This window comes from Salmo trutta, chromosome 3, assembly GCF_901001165.1.
Source record: "Salmo trutta chromosome 3, fSalTru1.1, whole genome shotgun sequence".
Taxonomy (NCBI): Eukaryota; Metazoa; Chordata; class Actinopteri; order Salmoniformes; family Salmonidae; genus Salmo; species Salmo trutta.
The window spans coordinates 27,998,818-28,020,615 of NC_042959.1; the positions used below are offsets into that span (position 1 = coordinate 27,998,818).

Consider the following 21,798-nt stretch of genomic DNA (forward strand, 5'->3'; position numbering starts at 1 on the left):
GGCCCATTGTGAAGTTGTCTATTTGCTCCGCTAACACCTGCAGCCGAACTAAGCGGTGCTCTGAACAAAGAGGGGAGCAGGCTGCAGCGAATACCTATGTCTAACGGAAAGCCTTAACGCAGTCCCATCTTTCATCCGCAACGGAGTGACATTTACTTATCTCACTAAACAGCCATCCATCTGACCTTTCTGCTACTTTGAATGGCATCTGGATATTCCAAAGTAATAATCGGGAATAGTAAAGCACTGATTTAAGGGAGCGATAGTCCGTTCTGGCGGCAGTCACGCACCAGCATAAAAGTCTGGACATCAGACAAAGGCTTGAAGGATAACCTGGGGAAAAACTCCAGCAAAAAGAAGGGTAGGACTCAATGCCCTTGAACAAGAGAAAATGTTTACCACCTTGAAAGGACAGAGGAGAGGTGGGAATGTAGCCACCACTATATGTATGGTAATATATAGCATAGAGAACAATAAACCCTATAGGAAGATATAACAGACCCATTTTTTATACTCAATATAATGGTTGAACTATGTAATAACGTTTATAAGCAGTTAATAAACAAACTTTCAGATAAAGTGATACCAAGAACATTAAAGGGCAGGAGAGGAGGAAGCAGAGAGATATAGAGAGAGGGTAAAACAAAGAAAACAATGGGAGGAGGAAGAGGAAGAAGAAAGGAACAGTGATCTTACCGGTGTAGACAAAGCGCCCTGGCGCCCCTTTGCAGAACTGCTTGGATTTGTAGGAGAGTGTGACCTCCACGACCCCTGGGATGTGGCGAGGGGGCGTCTGGACCCGGATGGCGTGGGGGGTGATTAGCTGGAACACATCAACACGGACACACTCATTTAACGCTAAGAGCAGTGCACTGTGGGAGGTATGGTCTATTTACGTTACTTGTTATTTCTCTACAATAACGTCTTAGTTCGATCTTCAAGGTATATTTACAGCATCATCCACAACTCTGTCTAGCAAATTCACATTTTATATTTATTGAAGTCATTTAGCAGGCAATAATATCTGGAGCAACTTCCAGTTCAGGCAGTACATATGGACAAACAATGGAACATGGTAAACTCAACCGAATACACACTGATTAAGGCAGTGAGTTTAACAATTAGTTCCATGTGTGTATCGTATGTGTTAGAGATAGAGACTCTGTGGAGGGAAGGTGTCTGCCTGCCTCTAACAGGGTGACCTAGGTCTAAGCACTGAGACAGCCCCTGCCGTCTCTGAAGCATGTGTTCCACCCTGAACATATTTAATATTTTATGGCCTGCCTTACGCACCGAGCCATACTCTTAGTTTCTTCACCTAGACTCCACGGATAAAATCCAGAAATCTACATATTTTCAGGTATTCCTTTTTCATGGTTGTGTGTGTGTGTGTTTGTGTGAGTGCGTGCGTGCGTGTGTGCGCGTGTGTGTGTGCGCGCGTGCGTGCGTGTGTGTGTACGCGTGCGTGCGTACGCGTGAGTGTGTGTGTGAGTGCGTGTGTATCTGGACCTACCTCACTCCAGACCAGCATAGTGCCGAAGACCACCTGCAGTCCATCAAAGAAGTTGTCTCCGATGATGATGACAGTGGCTCCTCCGGTCGTCCACCCCTCACTCGGGCTGATGGCTTTGATGCAGGGCGTAGCTGCTTCGGAAACACAGACAGCAGGACGGGTATGACTTCTACTTAAAGGGACTTAATCCTCCAACTTGTTTTAAGTACAATCTGGGTTGTCATTTCAATATCACTTAAACTTCTTGCTTTACCAGCTTTTGTTTTTGAGTACAGTACATAACTATAGGCTAAGAGAAACGTTGTCCCTGTCAGGTTGCAACATGACATATTGTAACGGTAGCATTAACAAATTACCGACAATTGTTTTATGTGAATTCTCCAAACAGATTTCTAATTGCATACAGTCCTGCCGTCTATGATGTCAATTAGTTCACTCATCAAAAATGCACAGTTATGATTTCTTTCAATTTCAGAGGATCAATAAGCTCAATAGAAACATTACAGTGTCTCCTGCCTGACCAGACTGTGTGTAGGCAGAACAAGATGGAGACAGACAGGCTGACTAACTTGTCCTGTCTCCAGGATATCTGGCCAAACAGCCACTGCACTTGTAAGAGGGGAAAGAGGTCTGTGATCAAATCATTTCTGTAGCTTGCGGTGGAGGTGGGATACCTTTGCCACAGTCTGCTCCCAGATCTTACGCCTGGATTCAAGTCAGGGACAAATGCCAATTCAATTCAATTGATAGGAGTAATTCAATTCAATTCAAGTGTAATTCAAGTGTAATCCTATATAGGCATACTGGTCCATGGTGAAAAGGTAGTCATGCTATCTGTGCCCTGGAGTGGTGGAACTATTTAGCCTTTGCAAATGTAAAGATGATCCCAAAATTGGGTTTTCTTTGTAAGTGTCATGAGGCTTTTCTCTGCCCAGGTAGAGGGGCATGGGAAACAGACCTTTAAAGGGTTAATTAATTAAGCAATAAGGCCCGAGGGGTGTGGTATATAGCCAATATACCACGGCTAAGGACTGTTCTTACGCACGATGCAACGCGGAGTACGAGGAGTGCCTGGACCCAGCCCTTAGCCGTGGTATATTGGCAATATTCCACAAACCAAGAGGTGCCTTATTGCTATTATAAATACATGTTTTGTCATACCCATGGTATACAGTCTGATATACCACCGCTGCCAGCCAATCAGCTATTAGGGCTCAAACCACCCAGTTTATAAATGGCAATTGAAACCAGTAGATTAAAGGAAACACAGTGGGCTTCCTCCAATGGGATACTGTACAACATAGTCTCTCTCACGTCATTTAACAGTTGTTGAGGGTGTTGTTAGAGTAGAGGCTTTTCCCTGGTAGTCACCTGTCATCGTTATTAATTTCCCTCTGTCACAGCAGTAAACACACAGTCAAACGGGGGACTCTCACAAATGAATAAAACACAGTGGCGTGAAACAGTCTGTGGAAACTTTGTATATTTATCTAGGAGGGGGGACAGGGACGGTGGAACAAAGACAGGAGCAGATGTCGGCTTTATCGCCTCTGAAAACATACCAATCTGGCTGAGATGAAAGACGGTGAGATTCCCTAAGTGGTGCCTTGACTTCAGTGATAGCCTCGTGTACTGTACTGCTCTCCTGGCAGCGCTCTGGTGTTGTCAGTGGTGACCAACCATGGGACTCTCTCACGGTGTTTCTATGAATGCCTAAGTACTGTTTATCCAGTGTATCGCAATGCTCTAGTCGTTTTTCAACTCTTTGAGAAGTTAGTTTAAACTGTTTCACTGTGCCTAGCTAGCTGCTAGGACTTGTAGTCGCTAGGCTGGTAGGTTACAAAGGGACAATGTTTTAATACTGCTAGCCCCTGAACAAGGCAGTTAACCCACTGTTCCTAGGCCGTCATTGTAAATAAGAATTTGTTCTTAACTGACTTGCCTAGTTAAATAAAGGTTCAATATATATATATATTTTTTAAGAACAAGAGTACTATTCTTTCTTACTATAAGGCACCATGTTACATCATAACCGCAAACAACGCGGTGAGGTAGATTTTACAATGTGATGAAGGGGTGGTTTTTTTAGGGCTTTAGTAATAAGGTTCCCCACTTCAATGAGGATGTCATCATCCCTTTCCAGACTTAAGGATATGGTTTCATTTAGTCCAATAAAGAGGATGATGTAATTAAAAGTTAGTTGTTCAGTGGGGCAAAATAAAATGGGGCACCATTATTTTCACCACAGCTAAAGTTTTTAGACATTGATACAAAGGTGGCCAAAGACACCAAGACATATTGAGGTTTTAGAGAAAGTATCAAGTTGTCTGTACGTGTGAGGTAGTTGTACCTTCAGAGGGGTCGAGGCGTCGAGCCCTCCGGCCATGTTTGGAGTTGTTGTGGACAAACATGTTGTCAGAGACAGCAAGGACATGGCCATCCACATTCACTGTAGTGGAGACCACCACCTGTGAGATAAACAGTGAACCTTTACGATATACTGTTGTTTTTAATTAATGCACCTGGATTGTGAGCAGAATGAGATAACTTATGTTGTGTGGAACCATAGTGGGAGGTTCAACCATAAATAGGGTCTTACCTGAAACCGTCTCATGTCTCGTGGGTTCCCTGCATTTTTCAAACAATTCTGATTGCATTTGAGGAAGAACTTCAGGAAGAATCTGTAAACACAAGAGAAAAATACATATATATTACATTGGAACTCTAATCAAAAGGTTTCATTCAAGCACTGAAAACAGTTGAGCGCATCTAAATGATGACACAATTATCAATAAGATGCTTTGGGAAAAAATTGCTAATACAATTAAATGCAACCATGTTTTATTATGTTGTGGTTGGTCCAAATCAAATGAAGGACATCTCACTCAGTAAATACTTGAATAAAATCCTGTAAAAAAATGTTTTAAGCAACCTTTTTCTTCATTTAGTCATATAAAGACAAAAAGACTCATGGTGTCTCATTAGAGTTGGCTTTTGATTTGTCCTTCTTTATGTCCAATCCTTTCTCCCATGTGTTGATTGACTGTTGTTACGGTAACAGAGGGATATTGATTGGGAATGGATATCAATGAGGATGAGCCGTAATAACCCAGTAGTTGGAGCTAAGACACCCAGCCGTACAGTAAGAATGGATTGCCATCTTAATGCATTTCCCACTGCCATGTAATCTCCGCATATCCATCTCCTGGACCATAAGCCCCTTATTTTGATGGAGCGCTTTCTTTTTAATTGCCACATTATTACAATAATAATCCAGGAAGTTAACAACCGGCAAGGTCGCAGACAGCCATGTCACATTAACCAAGGGATAACCTCGTCCGATGCAGTCGCCCATTTTTTTCGTTGCAAAGGATGCTGGGAGTCTCCTGTAGTGGAGAGCAGCCCTGTCAGAGAGAAATAAATGGTTGCTATCTGAAGAGAGCATCGATTTCTCCCTAATAAGACAGTAACAATATCTTTAAAACACACACAGTGGTAAGCGAAGCAATTTCCTCATTGCTCAATCAAAATATCTAAACCGCCTTGAGTGGCGGTACAGTGTTAAGCAAAGAAAGAGAAAGGGGGTTGTGAGTTCAAAAGAGCCCTGTTACATAAAGAAATATGGCCATTTTGTCATTTTGTAAAAAAAAAAAGACTACTCTATTTAGCCGGTATTGACTGAAACTTTATCTTGGGTGCACTGTAGGCTACTAATGTCCTTTATGACAATGGAATAAAACAACATGGGGAACCCATCCCCAAGCCCAATTCATATGATATTACAGTCCTTGGGAGGAGCGATATAGATCAATAGGGATTGAATTAAAACGCAGCTGGAGACAAGGGCCTGGCAAGCCAACCAGCCGCGCTGATATTACAGCTACAATGTGTTTTTCAATGGAATTAGACCAGAGCAGAGCTCAACCAAGCAGGCACACCAACTTGCAAAAAAAGCAAGAATCTGGAACATACCCTCTTAGAAGCCCTGGGTAGAGCCAGTTCAGAGTTAAGATTAGCCACAGCTTTCGAAACGACAAGAAAACTGAAGGAAAAAATCGGAGAACACAAAAATAGGAATAGAGTGATGATGGTGAGGTCCGTGGAGGGGGGAGCATGTGATGTTGTCTCGACAGCCCCGGATCCTCCATCTGCCACTGGGCAGGAGTTGACAAGGAATGTAAGATTCCAGGTCTCTTCATGGAAAAGCGGCACCCGATCAAAGCCTGGTTCCCTTTGGATTGGTTCTGCGATAGCAGCTCGGAAGCAGTGGGGGACGTAGCTGCTTGTAGAAGCAGAGGGGGACGTAGCTGCTTGTAGAAGCAGAGGGGGACGTAGCTGCTTGTAGAAGCAGAGGGGGACGTAGCTGCTTGTAGAAGCAGAGGGGGACGTAGCTGCTTGTAGAAGATGACAAGACGGAAGTTGAATGCTGATCTCAACTTTGAGAAATGGGAATGAGAGAAAGTGGTCTGTTTTTAGGTCGAGCTCTTGCTGTAAACTGTGTTACTTCACAGCTGCAAAATCATTCTGGTACTAAAGAGTTACCCAAACCCATCAGAAAACTATTTTACTCCGCTTAGATTGTAAATAAGAAGTACAATTCTGTATGATTGGACAAATTTCAATCCCTTGTTTATAAACCACCAGGGTTTTCATTATATCAGAAATATAATGATTATATACCCGTTCTATTGGCCTATATTAAGAGTATGAGCATTGAAAAGCCTTTCGAAACCAGTGCATACTTGAGACTTGCAGAGATTCTTTTGTTTTAGCGTTCAAATTGGGAGAGAATTTTAAGTGACAGTTTATACGAGACATATGATGCTGAGACATCCTTATCACATCAGAAGAGACTAGAGTTAGTGGGAGAAAATGACTCTCAGGCTTTTGGAAGCTGCACCGCTCAGCACTGGAGCCCATCAACATTTTGACCACGTTTCACCATATATTTCACTTCAAATATTCAATACTCTCTTCTACTGTTATCTCTCCAGCTTCAGTCTCTAGGGTATCTGTGACAATCCAATGAACTTACACACCTGATTGGATGTTATTTCAAACCTCCTTTCTCAGACAAATATACACATATAATAATCACGTAGGCTAAGTTTAGAGAAGGACAGAAGGGAGGAAAGCCAGGGAGTAACTTTTCCTTCACGGTTCAACCCCTCCTTCCCTCAGTATCGAAAACATATTAAACCACCATAAATAATGAATGTCCATCTACAGCCAGGGCTTCGTTATTAGTTCCAGGCTGTTTTTCCCCGTCTCTCCTCTGCTCTTAAAAAGTAGGTAAAGGCGTTGTAAGCCGTCACCTCATTACGCTGCCCTGCAATCAATTACAGAGGTGTGTGTGGGCCTGCCAGCCTCTAATGTGGAGCTGTGGCTAGTGGCAGGAAGTCCTGCTGCTATAGTCGTGCTAGGCTAACCTAGTCTTTCCTTTCCTCTATCTTTTCTCAGTTTAGGCTGAGTCCCCATTCTTCTCAAGGCATCCCTTCCTTGTCTCCTTTTGTCCTTGTCTCCTTTCCTCAGTGACCGCTGATAGATGAAAGGACTGGATGGGTTTACTACTCCATCTCAGTTTTATCTGTCAAGACCATCTGCCCATAAGACCATCTGCCCATAAGACCATCTGCCCATAAGACCATCTGCCCATAAGACCATCTGCCCATAAGACCATCTGCCCATAAGACCATCTGCCCATAAGACCTCCTGCCCATAAGACCTTCTGCATATAAGACTTTTTGCCCATAAGACCTTGTTTGATGTAAGGGAGAGGAGATGTGACTATTGGAACGCAGCATGTAGTTAGTCCAAATATAACAGCCTTATGAATAACCTTGGCAACAGAAGCTGAACAAAGCGGCAGTAGGCCAGGACGGGGGAAATTAATTAAACACCGAACGTAAAGGCCAAGCATCCTAAGAGCCCCTATAGGAAATCACTATGCGGGCCCTCTGACTTAAAATATTACAAAATGAGAGCTTTGAAAGCATTGAAACACTGGATGTAGTGTATTGTGTCAAAGGAATAAAGCTTGAGATATTGCATATTATGTACACTAAAGCTGAATGAGCCTGAGCAGGGAATAAGTGTGTGACTTCAGCATCATTTTCATTACAGGGATGTGAGCTGAGGTCCACTCTAAATGATGTCACTCTGGGGCCACACCCATAGCACTATACTGAAGCAATTATGTCTGGCTCAAATAACAAGGCCCTCCTGACTCCATACAATGCACACACACATACACACAGACACAGACACACACAAACACACGACACACACACACCTTCCCCATCTTTCACTTATTGCGTTAGGCAAGAAGAAGAAAAAATCAATATTTCAGCAGGGGTATTTTTTAAAAGCTGCCGCGTTACCAATTCTGACCCACAATTTGCTTTGAGTGTTTGCTGCTTTTTATGAAAAGTCAGAGCCATGCGGTGGCGTTTACTCGAAGATGAGCAACACCAGGAGGCAATGAGATAGCGCCTCAGATTCTTTGAGGTCGACTTCTCCAATTTTTAAACTAAGGTTGGAGTCAGTTGAGAGATGACACGCTACTGAATTGCTTTACAGTATAGCTGAGAGAAGGTCTAATCAAACACTTGGATTGGACCCAGAGATTCACAGTCTGTCCAGTGCATTAAGACACTGAAACACCGTTAGCTATGTCACTAATTGTTTCACAATCAGTTGTCATTTGATTTGATCTAGTGTACATTAATTATTGTTGTGCTGCTAAAGTCAAGGAACATTCTTCCTCAACATTAGAAGGAACCATATTCCACACAGCCTTATTACAGTAACTAATATTTACTCTACTGTGTTGAAAACAAATGCCTTCTTCCAATTATTACTGACACATTCTGAGGAAGCTCCTGTACAGCTAATTAGGCTATGAAACGGCTGGAGTTAACAATATGGCTCAGTGTGTGTGTGTGTGTGTGTGTGTGTGTGTGTGTGTGTGTGTGTGTGTGTGTGTGTGTGTGTGTGTGTGTGTGTGTGTGTTTGTGTGTGTGTGTGTGTGTGTGTGTGTGTGTGTGTGTGTGTGTGTGTGTGTGTGTGTGTGTGTGTGTGTGTGTGTGTGTGTGTGACCCCCCCTTCTGCCAACTCTCCAAGACCAGGGTTCTCCTCGGCTCTGCTACATGCCATCAATAATTCAGTAGCCAAGATGGCAATTACAGGACCATGTACAATCAAACTAAATATTTGATGAGGCACTAAAACAGTCACTGGAACAGATCTCTCTCTCTCTCTCTCTCTCTCTCTCTCTTTCTCTCTCTTTCTCTCTCTTTCTCTCTCTTTCTCTGTCTCTTTCTCTGTCTCTCTCTCTCTCTCTCTCTCTCTCTCTCTCTCTCTCTCTCTGAACACACACACACGTTTACACAAGCACACACACGCACACACACATTCTTGACTGTCTATTGTCTTAAGTGTCTTAACAACACATTATGGCTCTGGTCCCTTATTCCCCAAACTTTTCCAGATACACAAAAGCAGTTTATTCTGCTAAGAGTGTCTTGCACAATTCATTTTCAACTTCTAAAATATTGAGTGGCCACATTATGCGTTCTATAAGGGTCTGTTTCACTTCCAACATATTAAGGAAGGCTGTCTCTCTGCCTGGAAATGAACACAGTACAAGAGGAGGATTCATCAAGACAGACAGATGGCATTAAATATCCGAAAATCAAATCCATTTTAATTGATCACAATAAAAACCAGCAACCTCACCTTTCATCTTTGATCAGAGGCAGATTATTCAACATTAAAAATAATGTGACATAATATCCATTACTGCTGAAAATGTTTGGGATGAAGACTTTGTCTGAACCTGGTAAATTGGCGGCTGGCCATTTCCATTAAAGGATAAAATAACTCTGCTACTGTATAAGAGATGATACATAATTAGACCATAGATAATATCTGACTATACTAAATCAATATTTAATTTATCATATCAACATTATCCTTTCGAAAGCAGTCCTGTGAATGAGAGCCTTGTTATAGTGAAGTGTTACAGTAGTGTTACCAGCTTGTGAAAATGTTGCAGTGTGTTCAGCAAAATCTGTCTCTGTTTCCAATTTTTAATGTGAGATCTATCGTTGAAAAACACATGCAGACTTCCTGGAGCACAGATATGAACAGAACATCCCATCCTTATTTCATACAGACAGCGTGGCTGGCTCTATTCTGAGGGTGGATGTGAGAAAGTGCTTTGGTGCACAGAGAGACTGGGAGTGTGTTTGTTTGGCCAAGTGAACCGGTGTTTCTCCACACCCTCCTGTACGTTTGTACTAAACCCGCCTTCCAATCCATACACAACACACACGTGCACACACACACTCACTCGCATTCAAGCACACACACACACATAGACACTCTTCTCCGCTGCACTCCGGTTACCTCTGGTCCCTCCTCAGCTGTGTTTTGACCCTGTTGCCATGGCAAAGAACATATTGTCTCTCCAATCGAAATCACTCTATGACATAATGCTCTAACGAGAGAGAATAGAATATGTGACTTGCCGTGACCTCACGGCCCAGGCATGGGTTAGAAAATGACCTCACGGCCCAGGCATGGGTTAGAAAATGACCTCACGGCCCAGGCATGGGTTAGAAAATGACCTCACGGCCCAGCATGGGTTAGAAAATGACCTCACGGCCCAGGCATGGGTTAGAAAATGACCTCACGGCCCAGCATGGGTTAGAAAATAACCTCACGGCCCAGGCATGGGTTAGAAAATGACCTCACGGCCCAGGCATGGGTTAGAAAATGACCTCACGGCCCAGCATGGGTTAGAAAATAACCTCACGGCCCAGGCATGGGTTAGAAAATGACCTCACGGCCCAGGCATGGGTTAGAAAATGACCTCACGGCCCAGGCATGGGTTAGAAAATGAACTCACGGCCCAGGCATGGGTTAGAAAATGACCTCACGGCCCAGGCATGGGTTAGAAAATGACCTCACGGCCCAGGCATGGGTTAGAAAATGACCTCACGGCCCAGGCATGGGTTAGAAAATGACCTCACGGCCCAGCATGGGTTAGAAAATGACCTCACGGCCCAGGCATGGGTTAGAAACTGTAGCAAGCTGCAAGTATCAGTCCTTTGGTTCCACAACCCATAATAATTTCACACACCAGAAAGATCACGGTTTGTTCACAACTACAAATCTTGATATCAAACAATTGTTCTGTGTTTTTTTTTCTCCAATTGTGGCGATTTTTGGATAACACATATAAGTGTAATTGTATTAAACACCTTTTAACCTCAGTACTGTTTGGAAAGTTTGAAAAGGTAGAAAAGACATGCTGCCATTATCTCTGAGGTATTTTGGAGGTAGAGTGGGAACGGTGAACAGATGTATTCGGGTTGTGTATTCAGAGCGTCAGATATAGAACCACAACAAACGCTGTGCATCAAAAGCAGAGGCTGAGAGCTCAAACTGAGGAATTCAGCAGGAGTGAAACAGCAGGTGGATACACACACACACACACACACATACACACACACACAATGTGATGAGTGAAACAGCAGGAGGAGGTTGCACACACAAGCATGCATGCATAGGCCACACACACACACACACACACACACACACACACACACACACACACACACACACACACACACACACACACACACACACACACACACACACACACACACACACACACACACACACACAGACAGACAAACACACAGACCCTATGATAAGTTCCACAGCAGGGGAAGAATCCCCACAATGAGAGGTAAAGCCCTGAACAGCGATGTATGGAGCTGAATGCAGAAACAGCTCTTTCATAGAGGTGGCGTTGAATAATTCATTGAATCATTAACTTGACTAGGTCTACTGACAGCTTGAAACTGGAGGGTTAAAACATCAATTGAGTCAATTTATATCAATTGAATCTCTTTGAGTAAGTCTGAACCAATTGTTTAAATTTTTGACATGAGTTAACATCAGTGTCAAGACAGATGAGGCATCGGTCTGGAAACATCTTTCTGTCTGGAAATATTATTATTCTATAGAACGAGCCTGTAAGCTGCTTCCATATGATAGGCTAGTGCGAACTTTCACCATATTACTTATACTTATCCAATCCTCCCAGATCTAGAAATGCCTAGGGGGAAGGAGCTACGGGTTGTTTCTGTGCCAGGCATCAGAGAGTAGAATTCAAGCACATCCCTGTATGTCAGCTGGTCAAAGTCACAGACCTGTGGCTACCAGATAGCCTCGCCTCCATCCTCCCTCACATCTCTACAATCACCGTCTAGACGAGAGAGAGGGCGGGCTGTCCAACAACCTGTCTGGTAGAGGAAGAAAAAATAAAATCCCTCCCTGACATGCTGATTGACAGCTCCATCCAGGCCCCAGCGCTGAAATCAAGCTGTCAGTCTGGGGGCGGCGACAGAGGAATTGTCCTCTCAGATTTAAATACCGGCCATAATAGGCCACCATCTATCACGCCTGCCGCCCAGGTTATTCTCAGACACATACATTAGCCCTTGGCCCAGATAGGAATGTCACCAGATTAAACATCCAATTTGTTAACTGGCCGGGCCAGAGGTGCTGCTTCTTGACAGGACTTACAAACAAGCACAAATGGCCCCATTTTTCACACCGGGGCCCGCAGGCGTTTTAATGCAGAGTGGGCCTCGGGCCTAGCGCCAGAGCAGGCAGTCTGTCGAGGTAGACAGAGGGAACAGAGAGGTCTGCTTGTAGAGTGGTAACACACACACACACAAATAAATATGTACACACACACATACACACACACACAAACAATCACAGACACTGGAATAACAATGAGCTGAACACTATACACCTGATGACAGTTTTTTATCCATACCATGTCTGTTATTCACCAATAAATGGCATCTATCCTGATTTTAGAGGAGCAACCTCACAGTACCAGTACATACTGCACACTCAGTGCATGGCAGAATCAAGCAGGCCTAATCCACTGCTGTAGCTTGCTAAGGACTAAGGAGAGGGAGATTCACTGTATACTTGAGATGAAGCCATATATTTCAGTCAATGAGGGGCCTATGGACAGATTGCGAGCATATTGGTAAACAGAGGGAGAGACGGACTAGCAGATGCCACCAGTTTAGACCCTGCAGACTGGGATAAGTGTGAGAAATATGGGGATGTAAGGTAGACACCAAGCACAGCCAGAGCCATGGAAACGGCCCACAGGGAGACATCTTACTTGGAGGAGAGGGAGAGGAGATATGCTGTACTGTAAAAAAAATTCTAGACCACATTTTTACATACTGTACTGCAGATTACCAATGTAACTGGAAAAAGGGACTGAATCCAAGTCCCATCATTAAGCAGGCTTCAACCGAGATGTATTGTATATCAACTTCCTGTATAAGAGAGTAATATGACCACAGAACTACAGAACAAAACAAGGAAAATAATTTGTGGTTCTTTTCAGTCACAGTTCAGGTTCCAGTGAGTTGCCAGATATGCTTTTATAATAATAACAATAGATGAGTATTAACCACAGAAACCTAGTAGGGTATTTTGTCTCTCAGACAAAGAATGCAAATTATAATGGTCTGAGAAATGGACCCTACTAAGTAATATCATTTCTCTCACACCAACAGACAGGGTCTTTTTATGATTTCAAAACCGTTCTTCAGGGAAAGAGTGATTTATCCCTCACTTTGTCTGTCAGACAAATGTTTCTCTTTATGGCTATTACTATTCCAAACGGGGCCTGGCGTCAGAAAACTAATATACTGCGTGAAGTATTTAATTAAGTATCTGGGCAGAGATGGGTGAGCGTCTTGCTTTATTGAACCAAAATTAAAAATAACTCTCTTATTTGAATAAATGGCCTGGGGGTTGCCTCTCAAGCGTTTAATTTTAATATCGCTCATGCCACTTTAACCTTTTCAAGCGTTGGCCTCTTCAATTGTTTGTGAATGGAGACAGTACGCTGAGAACGCCTCTATAGACAACAGAGACTTCCTCCCCTGTCACCTGACTAGGGAAAAACATGTCAGCCTCCTAGTTGTGCTGTTTGTTTGTACTCCTTGTGTGCTGAAGAGGAGATAAGACAAAGAAAAAGGGAGGAAGGAAGAAGGGAGGATCAAACCGATATATAGGCAGTGATACGTTGATAGAAGAAGCATAATGATGCAATCGTTACAAAGTCAGTGTAATTTACGCCCGCCTTTGAAGTCGGCGGAGAACCCAACCATGTTAGAATGCCTCAAACGGTAGGTTTAATCAAACACGACTGGAGCCCAAATAAAAGGAGGAGGAAACTTCATCCGGGAGTCAACACAGCACCAAACTACACCTAATTGGAAAAAACAACGCCGGGGCTTGGGTAGAGAAGAAGTTTGTTGTTGTGTTGTGCTCCTTTTCTAACTGGGGCTCTCATTTCAGACGTAGGTTTTTAACTCACAGAGAGAGAAAGCCCAGTGATATTCTCCATCTGTTTGGCCCAAGACTTCTCTCAGCTGCTTTGGGAATGAGGCGGTCATGGACAAGGTGAACTCCATCACGCCATCTGCCTGGACCTTGGCCTGGCCCTGGACACCATTAGGGGCCAGTTGCAGTCTTGAAAAACATCTCCTCCCAGTCTCACTGAGCAGATTTAGCTTTATGAATACATTATGTTTCCCGGCTGCTTGGATAAGTAGAGAGAAATGGGTGTTAAGTTTGTGATTATCGTTTCGATACCTTTTGGCTCGGGTTTTAAGGGCAAAGTATGTACGTTTTTTAATCTGTCTCTACGTGTAGTGGATCTGGTAACTATGCTCCCGATACAAATGAACCTGCCTTAGCGTTAATGTTATGCAGGACCTGTGAGTACCAAGTGTGACATTTTATTCGTTAGAGAATAATGAATCTAAGTAAGAGATTAGTGAAAAAAATGACAGTTAGTTGAAGGCATTTCTATACTGAACAAAAATATAAACGCACCATGCAAAGTGATCATCACATGTTTCATGAGCTGAAATAAAAGATCCCAGAAATGTTCCATACGCACAAAATGTGTATTTCTTTCAAATGTGTTTCCATCCCTGTTAGTGAGCATTTCTCCTTTGCCAAGATAATCCATCCACCTGACAGGTGTGGCATATCAAGAAGCTGATTAAACAACATGAACATTATACAGGTGCACCTTGTGCTGGGGACAATAAAAGGCCACTCTAAAATGTGCAGTTTTGCCACACAACACAATGCCACAAATGTCTCAAGTTTTGAGGGGGCGTGCAATTGGCATGCTGACTGCAGGAATGTCCACCAGAGCTGTTTACAGAGAATTTAAAGTTCATTTCTCTACCATAAGCCGCCTCCAATGTCATTTTAGAGAATTTGGCAGTACTGTACGTCCAACTGGCCTCACAACCGCAGACCACATGTATGGTATCGTGTGGACGAGAGGTTTGCTGATGTTAACGTTGTGAACAGAGTGCCCCATGGTGGTGGTGGAGTTATGTTATGGGCAGGCATAAGCTAGGGACAATGAACACAATTGCATTTTATAGATGGCAATTTGATACCGTGACGAGATCCTGAGGCCCATTGTGAGGCCCTTTTTTTTTAGGTATCTATGACCAACAGATGCATATCTGTATTCCCAGTCATGTGAAATCCATAGATTAGGGCCTAATGAATGTATTTCAATTGACTGATTTCCTCATATGAACTGTAACTCAGTAAAATCAATGAAATTGTTGCATGTTGCGTTTTATATTTTTGTTCAGTATATTTTAAAGCTTTTTTTCTATCTCTTTCATATAAGCCTATGAGAAAATCGTCACCAACACGGACCATGTCTGCTGTGCGCATCAGTGGAATCCATCCTAACTGCCCCTGACCTACACTGGAGAGTTCCACTCCCAGTGTGGGAGAATAGAGTTCCTACTACAATGGACTGCAGATGAGTCAGAGTATGAAGGAAAACATATCCTCTCTAGACTCTAACCATACCACCAATGAGTCCTCAGCACACCAGTAATGAAACATTCAATAATCCATTGAATTAGAATTGATGTTGCGTTTAACGTTTATTTTTCATTTAAAAAACAATATACTGCTCTCATCAGCGAGAAACATTACATCCTTTATTGTCCAGAGTGCAGAATTGATGTCAACATTCATCTTTTCATATTCCCAGCCAGTGTAAGTGGATTACTCATGAAATCATTCACAGCTAATAGCATCCAGACGCCAATGTGCCAGAGAGGAATTAAGTCTCTCTCCAGAGCGATACAGACCTACAGTATCTTACTGTAACTGCTTCCTGGAGCATTGAAATATGCATCTCACACAGGGCCGGAATTCCACATTTGGGGGTGGGGGCGAGCTAACTGCATTTCAACAAATTTTGCAATGGTGCAGAGAGAAACATTTGCGATTTCATAATACTATTCTACACATTTTATCATGAGGCTAAGAGAAAATGTTGCAGTTTTAAAGCTATTTTCCTGCAATTCTACACGTTTTGCCATGGGGGAGAGAAAATGTTTTGTTGTTTGAATAGCTAATTTCCTGCAAGGAGGTTGGGGGCCCCAGGGCACTTGCTCTGCATGCCCATTCGATAATCCGGCCCTGATCTCAAATATATTTTCTGTCTATGAAAGTGTCATTCATATTTAGAAAATATACTAAAATATATGAATGAAGAAGAAGTGAAAAACATTTTTTTTAAAGAACAATTGTTTGCTATTTGCAGTGGATTTTGTCCCCCAAAAATGATGCATACACACATGCACACATGCACACACACACACAAAACACACACAAAGACACACAAACGTGCACACACGCACACAAAACCAACCGATCCTAGGGCTTGAAAGGGTTAATACCCTAAATCTACTGGTCTAGGTAAAGCAAACAGGCCTCAATCAATGGGGCGCAAGAAACAAAGAGCAAGTTAGTAGAGGTACTTTATTACAAATATCATAAATATTCATAAGTGGGTGAGAAGTGCAGAGTAATTGATATGGAGCTGCTGGGAAAGCAGTAGATATTCCAGCATGGCTGTCTGCCACAGGAGAGTGGAGAGGGAAATGAAGTCCTGAGAGTGGTGCAGGTGCACAGCTTGGATCCAGCCCAGACACACACATACATGCTTGCAGGCGCGCACACACACACAGACATACAAACAGGCACACACACACACTCATAAATGTGTTCACACTTACATGAATACATTCTCCAGCGTGTATGCAAAAATGAAAAATGCTATGCACTCACATCAACATTACAACACTACACGTTAACTGATAATAATGTGCAGAAGACCACAATGCACACGCGCACACACACACACACACACACAAAATGCACAAGGCTCACACAAATCCGAGCTGACACACGGGTCACTCGTTCCAAAAACAGCAACACACCCTCAGTCACACACGGCCACGGCCAAATACCTCCGTGACAAAAGCATTATCTCAGCATCAGCTGCTGGTTGTGCTCCCTCTATGGATTTCACATTAACCCTCCACCCTAACCATTCAAATGAGAGTCAAGAGATGTGTGTGTGTGTGTGTGTGTGTGTGTGTGTGTGTGTGTGTGTGTGTGTGTGTGTGTGTGTGTGTGTGTGTGTGTGTGTGTGTGTGTGTGTGTGTGTGTGTGTGTGTGTGTGTGTGTGTGTGTTATATGGATTACATACACTACAGGGACTAAGCCAGACATAACATTAAAAACACAAAGATGAGAGCTGGGGTCAAAAGTGTCACCGACAACAAGTAGGGGACAAAGTCCCTGGGAACAAGCTTATGTTTTCATCCGATTTGCCTGATTGGGGATTTTTGTGAAGTGGTTTGACGTTTTTGGGTGGTTAGGATGGTTCCTAATCAGCTGGCGTGTCCCCTGCCATGACTAGGGTTTAGTTCTGTTCTCTGAGGACTCCCATTGGCTGCCCGCGGTTCTGCAATTACACTGCCATGGCACGGAATTCTACTCTGGCGCGCCTCAGTGTCCATTTCGTCCACATGGCACGGCAGAAAAGATATGTATAACAATATGGTGCTCAGTGTAATAACTATGGCCAAAATACCACACTGAAACAGTCAAAATCTCACTATCACATTTAAACGCCTAGATACCATTTCCATAAAGATAACATCATTTAAAGAAAGTATTTGATGCACTGAAAAACGTACGCCCAGCATTATTCACTATTGGTAATCAATTAAAACCATTTTGTGGGAGTAGATTTGATTGGACTATGAAGAAATTATGTTTGAGTAGACTAGTTTGGGTATTAGATTGTATTGGTGTGCAGATAAGAGGTCCACACAAAGAATAGCCTTTATACAATTATGACAATTTGGTGGGATAAAAACTACTAACAATCTGCCATATCTGAACAGGCTACTGCTATAAACGTATGATTTATCAGTTAATCAACCATAGCTGTAATGTTTAAAATATGTGAAACTGGTTTATGGACACACATTTTATTTCAAGATTCATTGGGAAGGAAACTGCAACAGTCCTTATATCTTGAGAGTTGTATAGCACTTTGTAAAAGCAGTAGAACTAAGTTACACTTGTTTCAGTTTCTCTACACCTGTTTGTGTTTTAAGATTCCGACTCTCTTGTCTCTTAGCTCTGCTAAGATAAAGAGCTAGGACCAGACATGGCAGACACAAGTACACACCCTGATTTGTAGATGAAGCCAATGTGCGATTCAGGTAATTTGTTCTGTGCCATCTCGGACACACAGCCAGGTCACATCCTTCCTGGTTAATTAAGGTCTGTGTATCCAACCGCTGCCACCAGCATGCACAATCTGACTGCAACTTAAGCACAAGCAGAACCGTCATATGGGAACTGCACCACGTTCTGGTTCTTTTCCTAGTTCTGGTCCAGCTTCACTTCCAATTCGGCTGGCTCCCTAAATGCCCCATCAATATGTTTCATCAAATTAGTAAGCAGCCAAAAATTGACGCTTTTCATTAATTATACAGGATCATTCTAATTGCAAATTCAAATGTATTCACTCCGAACAGAAGGTGTTCAGTAATATTTCAGGGAATTTGCATATTAAATGGGGGTCGCTGTGTATTATGTATGGTAATGTATGCGCATTGTCTTTATTTTTAACTCGCGGGCTGCTTGCGTGAGCAGGTGAAAAAAGTCCAGAGTGTTTAATTTCGCTGAACAAACGCGACGAGGCCACTTGTCAAGTGCTGTATGGTCGGTGTCAATCTTTGTTTTCCCACTTCCTGGCCATGCCTTTGATTAGCAGAAGCAATGGCGCCACCAGTAAACAAACCTGTGGGTTGCCAGAGTCAGAGCAGGAAGTCATTGCTGTTCATTTTCTCGGCTTCCTGTTTCGCTTTGCCTTTTGTTTCGCGGCTCTTTTCACTGCCAGCAGTCAGAGATGACACTGCATCGTCAGCGGAATTCACAAATAGAGGGCAGGCGTGTTTCACAGCATGCAACCAACTCAGCACAACCTGAACAATGTAGACAGCCTACAATAGAATTAGGACTGTCAGTTGTATTAACTTGAATGAACCGGCTTGTTGGATTCAGGTTACACTGTGTGCAATACCAAACAACAGCTTCACCTAAAAATACTTATTCTGGCTTGATCTGGCTGTGGGGTATTGGGGAAAGAAACCACAAAGCAAATGTAGCCTATGTGTACTTTAAATGTCATAACATTTTTAAGCAGTTTTCTCAGGGTTGCTTTTAAACAGTACAATGGCATAAATGGGCTCAGTCTTCCATTTGGCTATGTCCCAGGCCAATCCATCAACAGAGGAAAGGCCCTGCTAAAGGAGATGAAAAGAGGTTTCCCCAGTCAAGAGCATTACACTGGTGTGAAAAGAACAATACACTGCTTTAGGAAAATTGAACATCATTTACACAAAATGACTCTATGCTGTTTGAACTTGGCACAGCATTACCTGGGCATTAAGGGAAACGTGTACAACTACATTAGACAGAATAACCTGATTCCTACAGTTCTGGAAAAACTAAAAACAATCACTCCCCCATTTCAACTTCTACACTCTCAAAACATACAGGAAGCAGGGACCTTCTTTGTTTTATAAGTCAAATCTCAACGCAGTTGAGCAGACAGGTAGACTCTCATCAAATCTTGATCAAACATCTGTCGGATTCGCTACCTTAGTTTCCAAGGCTTAAATGTTCCCCTCCTCCTCATTAAAGAGTGTACCACAACCTGACACTTTCCTTAAGCTTTGGTAGTGTTTTCAGAGGTGTTAACACAACGTGGGATCACTGAGAAGGGGAGAACGTGGATCCTCTAGGAAAGGTAAAGATTAATTAAAGCGCGAAGCGACAGTGCCGGGAGTGCTAGCGTGGCTGATGACAGGTTAGCGCTCAGACTGGAGGGTTCACTTAAAGAGCTGAGATCACAGCTCCCTTCACTCCTTCTCAGTTACACAGAACAGCTTTTATTAGCCCAACCGCTCGCACACACACACACACACACACACACACACACACACACACACACACACACACACACTTACACACACACTCTCACACACACATACACACGCACACACACACACTCACACACTCACATACTCGACACCCACGACAGACAGACAGACAGACACAGACAGACAGACAGACAGACAGACAGACAGACAGACAGACAGACAGACAGACAGACAGACAGACAGACAGACAGACAGACAGACAGACAGACAGACAGACGTTACAGTCGACCCATACATATTCCCACACACGCCACAGAGGATGCAAACCTCCACTATATTCTATATTCACTATTCAGCGTACGTAGTTAATTTAATATGAAGGAAAGGGGGATTTCTCTATATAACAGGCAAACACAAAGGCATAAATAATCAACTCTAAAGCAAGAATATGTTTTCAACCATTCGCTGCTACCCCCCTGAAAACAGCGGGATCGGGTAATGGACGAGGCCGTGCCATCTCTTGCACCTCCATCAGAAAGAGAGAGGCGAGAGAGGGGAAGTTGCCAGTTTGGCCACAGGGTGCCACTGTGCCCGACGGCCAGCCACTCACAGCTAGCCATGGGAAAGTGCAACCTGGCATGCTATTGGTGTGGTGGGTCCACTGCCCAATGAAACCTGGCCCATAGTGAGTTGTACCCCTGGCCAAGCGGGCGACTCCAAGGATGTATCTCCCCTGGATGAATGTTAGCTGGACAGATGGGGATCTGGAGAGACGTTTCATTGATGTCCAGCCAAGGCTAAACTAAACTCACTTACTCCATGTCTGGTTCATATGAAAGCGGATCCAATGTTTGACTTAATCTTTACTATGCCAATTGAATGTGACTGTTGTTTTAGCTACGAATGACAATGCCTGTTTGTACTGAAGTGATTGTTTGAGATCTCTGTTCAATGTCAATTTAGCGGTGAGGGGGTATTGGATTGTAGTATGGCTAAGAGCCAGTGAAGTAAATACACACAAGCAAGTACCCATACACGCAAACCCACACACACACGAACACACACGAAAACACACACAAGCGGACACACACACATAAATGTCCATAAACGCTTTATCTCATTAACCCTGCTTTATCTCGTACTTACACTGATCAACTCCCTCCAGACAAGCACCTTGGTGAGACCCCATCATTTATAGGGGTTCATTCAATGGCATGTACTCTAGGGAGCTTAATGGTTGTTATTTCCCTATGTAAGATAAGCACACTCACACAATAATTTCATTTGTTATTGCAGTTAATAAAATGTTTCAATAAAAACACTTATTTGGGTGCCTAATTTAAAGCCTGTCTGTTTCCTAGTAATACTGTACACCAGAACACAGCACAGAATGAATGCTCTTAGTACCGTTCTTTGTTTGTTAAACTTTCAACAGAAAGGTTTGGTTTTGGGTCGCCTCTCCAAACACCATGGTATAATTTAGACTTAATTGACCACTGTTCTTAACTTGGCTTCATCTGGAGCTAAAATGTAGTATTTCTGTTGCTCATGGTTATCCTCAGAGTCCTCAGTGGGCTGATCAGAGTGTCTGAGGTCAGGGGTCAGAAAAGTGTTTACGTTTGTGCGGAGAAGCATAGGACAGCGCCTGGAGCGCGTCAGCTGGAGCCGGCGGAGTTTCCCAAGAGAAACTTTAGCCACTTCCTCCTCATGCTCCCTCACTCTACAGAGAAAAACATTCCGGGGTTCGACTCTCTAAATAGACAACACATGTCCCCCCCCAAAGAGCCAGAAGCCAAACTACGTATCATAAAGACAGTGGTACTGTACATCCATGTTGAACAATGTATAATCCGTGACAGTATCAGA

At 43.2% G+C, this 21,798-nt stretch overlaps 1 protein-coding gene across 6 annotated transcripts in view; it reads right to left on the reverse strand.

Moving 5' to 3' along the window:
• LOC115171659 (transcription factor COE3) overlaps positions 1-21,798 on the reverse strand; it is a 100,177-nt gene that overhangs the window by 37,930 nt on the left and 40,449 nt on the right. For 4 of the 6 annotated variants that reach the window (XM_029728693.1, XM_029728676.1, XM_029728711.1 and 1 more), the window contains exons 7-10: positions 4,113-4,194; positions 3,864-3,981; positions 1,514-1,647; positions 697-823 (exon numbers count right to left, since the gene is read on the reverse strand). In XM_029728693.1, the coding sequence (XP_029584553.1) occupies positions 697-823; positions 1,514-1,647; positions 3,864-3,981; positions 4,113-4,194 (461 nt within the window). The remainder of the gene's footprint in view (positions 1-696; positions 824-1,513; positions 1,648-3,863; positions 3,982-4,112; positions 4,195-21,798) is intronic. The other 2 variants (XM_029728720.1, XM_029728684.1) reach the window with 1 other exon arrangement.